This window comes from Hyalella azteca, unplaced genomic scaffold (assembly GCF_000764305.2).
Source record: "Hyalella azteca isolate HAZT.00-mixed unplaced genomic scaffold, Hazt_2.0.2 contig6470, whole genome shotgun sequence".
Classification (NCBI taxonomy): Eukaryota; Metazoa; Arthropoda; class Malacostraca; order Amphipoda; family Hyalellidae; genus Hyalella; species Hyalella azteca.
Window position 1 is genome coordinate 12,902 of NW_025936631.1, and position 11,352 is coordinate 24,253.

Sequence of the window (11,352 nt, forward strand, 5' to 3'; positions counted from 1 at the left end):
TATTCTGCATGTACTTTTGACGTTGTTTGTTATTCCACCATTCCTCTGAATTCATGAGCAAACATTTCTTAATCGATAACTTTTTTAATTCTGTTCAACACCACACACGAATATATCAAGGTTCTGTCGGCGCACAGCACTGAGAATTTATGACCCATATCACTGAATAGGAGTAAAATTAATCAATTTTCCGAGTTTAGTAGAGATCTACGTTACATAGAAAATTATCGGTTAATTACAGAACTGTGACACGGTTAAAGCCACATAAATGATGTTAACAGTTACCGCAAAGTCGTAAAATGTACGTTTTTCTTTAAATTTATTACCTAGTAAGGAAACGATTAAGCCCAACATGCCTGAAATTCTTACAGTCACTATGCAGTTGTGAAATTAATTGAATTGATTATAGTCACTGCTTTTTTTGTGACCGTTATTGATTAATTCTCTGATTCGAAAACGACTCATTTACTTGAAATTTTTACATTCTCTGCACAATTGTAAAATTCATTTGTGAACGAATAAAAATCGTTCACGGTCTTTTTATACCTTTCTTTATTCATTTCATTTATTTAGGCTTAGATATAAATTATACATGTACGGATTTTTAGCTAAGCCGGTTGGATAACTTTGACTTTCGACCCTTCCGTGAGAGAAAGATCGGAAGTGAGAGAGAGATTGAGATAGAGGACATTGGAGGACATCCTATTCGGAAACTACAAAGGTTTGTCGACATACATTGGGTAATTTTGGATAAAATAATAATAGCTTTTCAGCTAGGAGTAAGCTCGTAATTGCACTAACTGATACGCAGTGCAGGCGTATGGCCAGAAACTGCCATCTTGTATTATTGCTTAATGCTTATAGTCTTGCCGTTATCCCTCTCCCTGACTGAGTGGAATATGCTTTGCCAACTTTTGTGCCTCTCTTAACTGTAACGCTAGAGTGCCCATTTTAAAGTGCCATATATCTATTATAATAAGAGTGTTTTGAACTGACGTGGTGAACTGGAAAGTGGTGTTTTCATTGTCGATGATTTTAAGTAAGTTTATAATAAGTTCGTGGCCGACGTGCAACCTTGAATGACCATCCATGGAAGCTAAGGTAGTGGACGGCCGGTCACTTCCTCTCGCTCACAGGAGACACAAAATAAATTATTGGATGAGTTATCGGTCAATTACAGAATTTTAACACAACTGAACTCACATGCATGAAATCGTAATAAAATGTCTCTGCGTATGTGTAACATTAGCGTCTATCTCGAGTTTAGTGGAGATTCAATTCATGTACGACAGTTATCTGCTAAATACGAAACTTAGAATCGACTAAACCAACATAACTGAAATTAGAACAACTACGGCACAGTTATGTAAAAAGGAAATTTCACGAAATGGTTCCTACTTTTTTCGAGCCCGTTATTAGTTAATCACCTAATAAGAAACGACGAAACCCATATCGTATAAATTTGTACATTCGTAGCGCAGTTGGGAAATCAAGCTTTGATATTCGGACAGGGTGGTCTTTTCAACAGCGACCAGTTTTTCTGTGCTTACAAAACAGGGTAGGATATTGTGTGTCCTATTTTGCATCCGCTCCTTGCATTACCTTAATTTTATCTCGTTCCACCTCCACCTCAAAATAGCCCAGTTGTGACCATCGAATACGTATTGACCACCTTGGCCTCTATCACCTTGAGTTTTTCATCAAAATTTCCCGCGGCTGCTGGTGGTCCATTTACGTGAGCTACACAGTGGTGGATTATGAGCAGCATCTTTTGTTCCTCTAACATATTGGAGCCCTAATGTTAGGGCAGCGTTTTTGCTGCACAAGGTTAATAATTTCTTTGTCCAGGATTTCCTTTCTTAATATGTCTTAGTTGCATCCAGAAGATTCCATCTCCATCCCCCATTTCGCAATAAACAGAAAACTTGTGGCGCCATCTCCGCCGGAAGAGCATCTCAAGATAGGCCATTATGAGGGACGTCTCATCCGTTTTAAGGCTTTTCATTCGGGGATGCACGTTAGTGACAAGAATGGCTCACTTCCACCATCACGTTTATATTACTTCCCGTGTACAAGCATGCTACAGAATAGAGTAGCCTGTGAAGTTGAGTGTTTAGAGTTAAAGAGGCCGTAAGTCCGCAGCCACTGCTCATTCAGTACAGTGTACAATTCTACATGGATGTTAACCCTAACATGACTATACCTCTGACCTATCCCGACTCTCCACTGACCCAAACAAGCCTTTCCAGGCATAACCTAAACCCATTGGTTGCAGCAAGGTTGAATACTGTTCGGTGGTAACTCAGCGGTCGTAACATTTTCTAACGTAATAAATTACATGTTGTGCATAAATTACGGTCAGGAATAATCTTGATTAAAATAACATTCCACATCGTAACATGTGTTCCCTCTTATCGAGAAAACAAGGTGCGAGTTTTAACTATTTATTCGATGGGATGAGACATTAAAAAAAATTGTTGCCATTGAAAACATATTACTGCTATTGAAGTATTTGATTAAAGGGTATTTATGACATAAATGATATGAGCAGAATTTCACATCAAAAATTTTAAAGAGCATTGGTCATTGGTAAGAAGAAAGATCCGGGATCTTAGCTTTATCATTTGGAGAACGAAATTTGTAACTCGAGTTTGGTTGCAGTCGATTTTTTAATCTACTCCAGATTTAGATTTTAATCGACTCCAGATTAAGATTTAGATCTAAATCTACTCTAAATTATGATTTACTTTGTGATTTATTCCCTCATTTCGGAAAAAGCAGTAGATATTTGAACTGCCAAATCCGATTTGACTGCAGAACTCCGATTCGTCGTATATGCGGGCTAGTAGAAAATGAATGCTAAACAATGCCTCAAGTTTAGTTACATGGATATATTTTCATATAAATTATATCAGGCTATACGGATAAGACAGGCATTGAACTAAAGCTCAATGTGGGCTGAACTGCGAAATTTGAAGTAAAAAAATTATAAATCAGCCAGTCTCCTTTCGCCTAGCGATATTTAAGTGATTACATAATCAAATTTTAACAAAATTTGAATGTTACGCCGAACCGCATATCCTCGTTTTACGCGTCACAAATGTGGCGATTTGTTTATATTTTTCTGATGCATTCAGTGAATGAATCAGTCCATTTAAATGAGTGACACCATCAATATTTATAAAATGATGTAGCGGGCCAGCTTATGACTGCTCTTTAAACGCTTGGGTTTAGTTTCAGCTGCCGGACTTCTCCTACCAGGACTGGAGAGATAAAGGGCATGGAGCTGGCTTTCTTCTGAAGTTCGGAAGCGGCAGATTGAAAACAGAGAGCCCGATCATAGCCATGCCATTGTAGCCACAATAGCCTTTGAATGTATTTCGTTCTGTCGAACTTTGGATATATTGTTAACCTGTTTTTTCTTATTATTTGAAACTGTGTTGTGGCTTACAATTCAACATTTAAAAAGATACATGTTGGCCTCTGAATATTCATTGACTAGTTTATACAATCTTTGTATGTAAGAGCCCGATGGCAGAAACCATTAATTATTACGAGTATATTTGTCTCGCTGCAATGACAGCACCGAATGAATTGTCGATGACCAGCTGATGATTCCAACTTCTGAGTTCCATTGCAATACAACAGGGACCAATACATTTGATGATCTGATGAATACTCAGAGATGGAGCCAGCATAATGAAGGTAATGTTATCAGACATTAGATCAAATGATGGATATTTAATGTCATTCTCCTTGAACGATATTCCTTAATGAAGTTTTTGGATGACTAAAAACACCTGTATCACCTTAGACACAGAATTAATCAATCTTTTAATGGCTTTTGATGCAATAAATCACCGACAAAAATATCAAAAAAATGATGACCGAATACGATATGTTGTCAATTTAATTATATATAATTGATGTGTCGCAGTTGTATACTCTCTTAGCTTAGGACAATAATCAACTGGAGATCTCGAAACCTAGATATGTAATTAATCTCAGTGCTACAAATAAACATCAAACGTATTTCAGAACATATACTAGTAAAAGCTGCGGCCTCCAAGTTTGTACTGTTGAAAAATCGTTCACTAAGAATCTAAGATTTTCTCGGAACTAAACGAAACTCTTTGCAGTATCACATTTTTATTGATGCAAATGACCATTAGTTTTTATCATAGATTTCTGTGTACTGAGCAGTTTAACAAGCGCATAAGTTTAAAGGTTGGCGTTATACCCAATTCAAAAATTAACGTAGCTCGTATAATTAACAAGCAGATGGATAATTGTTCGCTCTCTTGTCCCAGTCATGAAATATTTTCCTCTGTAACTTTGTTCGATATTAAATTTCAAATTGAAACATTGTTTTTTTTTTCAACACAATTTGCTGAAATTTTCGACTGGCTTGAATTGTAATATATCTTCGACGTATTTGCATTAAAATTTTAGAACTTGTTTATTTCAAGGCAACGTAAAAAGTCTTCTGTTCTCCGCTACTGGAATTGTGGTGGTACTAATTAAGTGTGGTGGTACTACTCTATACTTCATCACCAGAGTTGTGTTGTCTATAATGAATCTATCTCGGCACCTTTTAATAATTATGTTGCGTGCCGATATAATTTTAAAACCAAGTTGTTTTGATTACCGAAGAATTTAATATGGTTATTCGCATATCTCATTTGAAATTAATAAGCGTCAAATGCCTGGATAATTGTATGCATATAAGGAATGTATTATTAAATGCGTTTTTGGAGTGCACGACTTTTGCTAGCAGTTCAATAGGAGCGCCTATTGGCTGCAAATGTAAGACTATGGACCGCGCTACTAAAATGTTCCATAAATCCATATTAATTGGGTTAATGAACGTCAGATACAAATATTGGCCTCGTCAGACATAAATGTTTTGTGCCATTTTGCTCATCAAAAATGCTCCATAAAATGAGGTTCTGACATAGAACGTTAAAATTACACTGGTATATCTGCTGTAAATAACTTTTCAGTGTTTCGAGGACAAATTGAATTGAAGGGTTACCAAATTAAAAATGCATCGTAGTAAAAAAGAAGACATAGAAAAACCATCTACATAATAGCATCTTATGTAGAAGAGGGAAGATTCAAAATTTCGCCCAAGTTTGGAGCGATTAGTCGGAGGATCATGAAGCATATAAAGAATCAGATGGCTTCACTTCATGATTCTGATTTTTAGGTGAAAATTTCGAAAATTGCATGAATTGGTCACAGCGATGAAAAAAATAAGTGAACACAAATTATTTTCCTTAAGCAGTTTAAGGAAAAAAACCTCGAATTTTAGAACGGAAGTAACTCGGTTTTTAGTATTGAAGGAATAAAAAAACTTGTGAATTTATTCTTTATATTCTCTTCGGATCACTTGAATCTCGGTAGCTCAGACGGCACAGGGCCAGTGACGTGCTAGGGTGATGGTAATTACAGTGCCAGGTAAGCCACCACTTGCCGTGTATTTTACATAAAAATTGAGTGGGCGTTCAATTCTCGAACACGAAGAGTAAGCTTCCTCTAATTGCAGCCTGATCAAAATACGGTAATTTACGAAAATGAAAATAAATGAACAAAGAAGAATACCTGAAAGAGCATTTCAAATTTCACACTTCCATCTTCTTTTGGAGGCGAATTAAATTACTACCATATTACATAATTTATATTTATTTACCAATTACAACCTCCTAAGTAAATGCACATTTGATTTAAAACAAAGCGGAATGAAGGATTGCTAGTGCAAAATCCCCACCTACTCCAAACAGCCAAAAGGCACTGCTAGGTGATATATATTTGTTAACAATAACAGCATATGACAGTTGTGCATGTAGGTTATGTTAGCAAGGTGACAGTTATGCATGCATACCCACAGCTTTGTGGAACACGTAGCTGCAATTAACCTAACCTACCTGTCTCTAAAATTACTAAAATGAAAAATCGGAAGATATGCTGTTGCACAATGTTATTATGGTTACCTCCCCAGAAGATTATATAAAATAAATTCTACATTTATGTACATTAAATTACTTCGTAGATCTTGTCTTGGCAGTGCATGACGTGGACCTTCTAGAAGAGTGTGCGTAATTGTGTCTAATGTCTTGCGGGTGGAAACATTGTTGAGTTTCACTCATTTTGAATCTGTAGAGATAGAACTTGACGCCTACATTACCAATTCAGAGTCTTGTAGCTGCGCATTCTAGCGTGCATGAGTTTAAGCAGAGCCAAGGGCGCAGTCGGGGACTCGGGGTTCCCTAATTAGCTAATGAGGTCACATATAAAGAGATACATGCAGAGATGATATCCTGGGCCAATACTCTCAAAAAAAGTTAAGAGATCGTAAGTTCATCAGCCAATCATTGACGGTTTTTCAAGCAAAATCCATCAATCATAGACAAGAAAATAGTGCGTAAATACTTACGTTCACATACCAAGTTTTGAAAGTATAGGCCCTGATCTTTAGTAAAGCAAGTAAACGTGAGTCTGTGCGTCAATCAAATACCCCTTTGACAAGAGCAACCGGAGGTCAGGTCTACCAAATATTGCGGGAAAGATATCCCGGAATGTAAGACATGATCCTTACGTTTATGTGGTAGGTAGGTAAATTTGTAGTTTCCTTTCTCCATTAGATCAAGTTATAATTTTTTCAAAAATATTAATTTATACAGCGATAGCGCTATTTCGTTTCACGCATCAGGCTTCTATGAATTTATTTTTCAAATTATTTCTTTTTCCTACATGAATTTTATTGATATTTTTAGGTCTTCGTTTTCTGAAATTGTTCATCCCAGCCTTGACTTGATCAGGAATTCTTTCAGGATTTTGTTTCTTTGATAGGAGATAGTAAGTGGTGTAGGGAAGATAGATTTGAGTTCAGCATTTCCATTCACAAAATGTCAGTGTTTTTTTAATACCTGCCTCAGTTCATGGCTTAATATAACTGGGTTTTACTTCGTTCTGAAGAAAAGCGAAATCTCTTGGGATTTATATTCAACTTTTTTTTTCTTCTCAGAACTTTCTTGAGTTGTTCAAGGAACAGTTCTTCGTTATATCTCCGTTTTCTTAATGTTTATAGAAAGTTAGCACAGTTTTTACGAAGTCTGAGACGTTATAAAACCTTTCAAACAGAAGCTAGGGTCATTCATTTGAAGCTAGGGTTATATATCATTTTCTTATCTACTTAATTTCATTTCATGTTCGAAGCACCTCTTCGGCAGGTTAAAGAAGTTTATGTAATGAATCTGCTTTATTAAGTTCACAAAATTTCAATATAATAACTTGAAACAATACAACAAAATAAACCGGTTTGAAACAGTTTATTAGATTAAACCACTTTATTTGGTTCTTTTTTGAACCAGTTTAGAAAATATCCAATTGTGTGATGCACCAATGATCTTCCCGTGAAATTTTCTGATCCCGAAGGAGCAGGAGCGTCGTGAGTCGCCGCGCCCCTGATGGCTACGCGGGGATCTACTTCATAGCAGCTTGGAGGCACGCAACGAGCCGGATGTACTGTAATACGCAACACAATGCATTATTAATAATATTACTGCAAGAAATTCTAAAAACATTGAATCTAACAATATGGAATCGCTTTTTACGAGAAGCCTAGGATAGTTATATATCCTAAGACAATTTTTTCCTCTGGTATGGGCTTGAAAATAGCAAATGGTCGCTCATATTGCTGATTTGAGTTGAATTTCTTCAAAGCTGATTCGTAAAATTTTAATTTTTAATTTTAACTATGATGCGGTCTCTACGTTTTACAAACCAAAGCGGTGGCTTTGCTTTATTATTATTATTTTTTTGCTCATGTATTTTACAAGCAATTGGTAATAGAAGTATAGAAAAACTGTAACATCTACAACTGTAACCTACTTTAGTTTATAGAAAAAAATTTTAATGAGAACTCCCACACTCGCGCCCCAACCAATCTAAGAGTAAACGATACTCAATTTCTTTTAATTGTATCTGCAATAAACTGGCTGATTAAAGTAAACGTATCGGGTAGTACTTGAAATCTGGACGTTTCTATATTTTTCAACACTCATTCCATATGTTCTATAATGCTCTACCCAAAAATGACAAACAACAAAATATCTTACTCTCTGATTTTCCGTTTAGTTTTTTGGTTATATTAATATAGGTAAGGTTATGATGATGTCCTAATATAAATTGAATGCAGATTAAATAAATTCTGTCTTTTCATTTAAATTCAAACCAGACCAAATTCCAAGCATTATCTTGAATAAAAGAGTAAAAAAAAAGACGAACAACTCACGTTGAAATTTTTCATCGTATCAGCTTCGCACTTGATGTAAGCAGTTTGATATTTGGGATTTGCGCTACATTTGCCTCCCAACACTTGTGAGTTGAAAACAGCCGTGTCAAACTTGCCGTCTTGTCTCAACTGTTGAAAGAATTGAGATGGGATAAAGTTTTAGGAGGGATATTGGAGGCCAGGGTGGCTAAAAAGTATGAAAGTTTGTCAACATTCATGTGACAACTCTGAATAAAAGCGGAAAATAGTTTTTCAACGTTCTAACTCGTCATATAGTTACTAGTGGGAAATAGTATAGTCAATAACTTTTGTATTTATAACTCAGGTACAGGCGAAAACTAGAACTAGTTCGGCGAAAACTAGAAGAAGCTATGATCTAAAGGAGGTACGCGCCGTGAGACTGACAAATATTTTTCCTTTGTGTGTATCTGAGCATCCCAGTCCGACATAGAAAATGTTCATTAGGACCCATATACATAATCACCAAGGTAAGCCTTTGTTGTATATGTCAAGTCTGCATCATATTTTTCATGAATTTTCATTTCTATTGCAAGAATTCGTGTCCCGAATAAAGCAATATATTTAGTTTCTAAGACACATTTATTTTGGTTTGCACGTAAAAATCTTCTGCCTGGCCAGAAAAACACAATCTCCATTGCAAACATTTTTCTCTGTCATCAGCGCCGGAACAACAGTTGTCATAAAAAAAACTCGTCTGGTTTCAGTAGGTCTGTTATATGTAGAACGTTCGCCTAATATCAGGACGGAGATGGTGTCCAATATAATTTCAGTTGGGTTACGCATGATACCTCGTCCAATTCATGTTGGATGGAATCAACAAATTAGCACAATTTTAATACGCGAGGGCGATGGTTTAACTTTACATAATTAATGAAATGGAACTAAAATTTAGTTGGCTGGGATGGATATCCTAATTTTAAATTGCAGACAATTGATAACTTGTCTAATTTTAAACTCTTGACAATTGATATTTCGTCTAACTTCAGTTGGATTGCAATGGATAACTCATCAACTATCTGTTGGAATATGTGAAATGAAATTAGTCTTTGAGCATGTGACGAGCGGATGGACAAGCGTTATATCGATATTTACACCATTGCACAATTAAATGAGGTATTTACCAGACCAGATGAAGTGCCAGAACATTTAAAGAAAGCAGCCAAAATCTTGTCACAGATGGCCGCATCGTAGGTACCGGGATATACTTCCATATTCTTACACTTCGGATCTGTGGTAGCAAAATTGTTGATGAGTGTTTGTTTAAAGCTCCCAAACATCAATTACAATGCTGAACATTCGAATAAACATTTAAATGCACACTGTATATGGTAATATAAAATTGTTGTTTGTTCATTCCTGATTCGAGCAGTCTCGATGGCTAACAGAAAACGTGGCTTAATGCAAGGATTTAAATGGCTTAAATAGCTCAAGCATTATCATGTATCTAAAGATGTTACTGAATTGGAAAGCCTTCCAATTTTTTGATGAAAGATGGGAAACCATACAATTGAAATGGGAAACCATAAAATGTATAATAAACCATACAGTACGTTTTGAAATTTTGTATAACTTCCATTAAATGATATGAAACCATCTGTTTGTCTGAAAACATCTTACTTCCATTTTCTAATTATGTTTCTCCAAAGAGAGATTTTTTAAAGTTTCATCGATTATATGAGATTTAAATAATGTAATGACTTACTCATAGCCGATGTTTTAAGATCCACTATGTGCTTCGAGTTGCAGTTTCCAACTCGTATGCGCGAAAATGCCTTGCTCAAAGCATTCGAACAGTCGGTGCCGCTGTGAACAGGATTTTGTATTTGAAATTTCTACTAAAAAAAGAAGAGCCATCATTTACCATACACTTCCCAAAATGTGTCAGGTTTCTACGAAGAATCATTCGACGTCTACAATAAATACATCATTATATATTTTCTACTCATTGTTTGTCAATGGCTATAGATGTAACATATGTAACACTAGGACTTAAAAAATGTACTAGTAGCGGCACGGTAATCAGATAAAGATGTGAAAAATGGGAAGTAGACATAAAAAGTGTAATTCATGTATCAATTTTATACTATCAGCAAAGATTGACATTGCAAATTCCCTTTCAAGTTCTTATTGTACATTTTTCTATTTATTATATCATCTTAAAATATGTGAAACTATGCATTTGCAGACACATCATCGGTTACTTTATTATTTATGTTATCAAAATCATTATTGCAACATTTGTCATCGACTTTCTCAAAGTTTCTTAAAGTCGTCAAAGTTTCTCCCTTACGTCGTCTGCGCAGACGCCGCAGCCACGACGGCGATCAGAAACACAAGTACGCGGGCCATCTTCTCTCAACGATCCTGAACTGAGTGAAGTGTCTCGAGACAGTGATGTTGCTGCTATATGGGACCCTTAAGCATGACGCTCATTTTATAGTCTGTGTTGTTGTTGGATGAGGTGCGGGAGAGCATGACTGAATTAATAGTCTGTGTTGTTGTTGAATCAGGTGTGGTAGAACGAAGTGTTAAAACCTGACAAGTCTGAGGTTAAGATGGATGATGTCGGTGATGCCAGCACATTGAACAACAGAAACTGAGCAACTTACCATAAATGAATTTTTCCTTGCTTACGAAAAGAGCATATGTTTAGTTCCAATAAAATATTGGATGTGGGTTTAATTTGGTAACACGCTTAATAATGCTAATTAAACAAAATTCTGACAATTTTAAATATTTTATAACAATAACTAAAGTTACGTTAGAATCAGTATTGCAATGGAAGGGAAAGGCATTGAGAATATAATACCATCGACAGTCATTTTTAAAATGAAGTCATTATTGTTGCATTCTTCTGTTTCAAAAAGCAGTCTCGCGTCACCGAAATGGGAGAAACTGTCGTGTGTCTTCAAAATGAGGACAGCAAACATGCATTTTTAAATGCAGTCCTCAATAGTCGTGTGCTCCTGATCTGCATCATCGAAATGGTTATTATAATACAAATGTACACAATTTTTAGTAATCAATCCGTATTC

At 35.8% G+C, this 11,352-nt stretch overlaps 1 protein-coding gene across 1 annotated transcript; it reads right to left on the reverse strand.

Annotated features, from left to right (window-relative positions):
* Nucleotides 1-7,248: 7,248 nt before the first annotated feature.
* On the reverse strand, nucleotides 7,249-10,733 carry LOC108676281. The gene is made up of 5 exons (XM_018164340.2): nucleotides 10,608-10,733; nucleotides 10,020-10,120; nucleotides 9,439-9,545; nucleotides 8,297-8,425; nucleotides 7,249-7,527 (listed from the first exon to the last, which is right to left on the reverse strand). The coding sequence occupies exons 1-5, from the start codon at nucleotides 10,664-10,666 to the stop codon at nucleotides 7,486-7,488; spliced, it is 438 nt and encodes a 145-aa protein (XP_018019829.1). The 5' UTR covers nucleotides 10,667-10,733; the 3' UTR covers nucleotides 7,249-7,485.
* Between the last annotated feature and the right edge of the window lie 619 nt (nucleotides 10,734-11,352).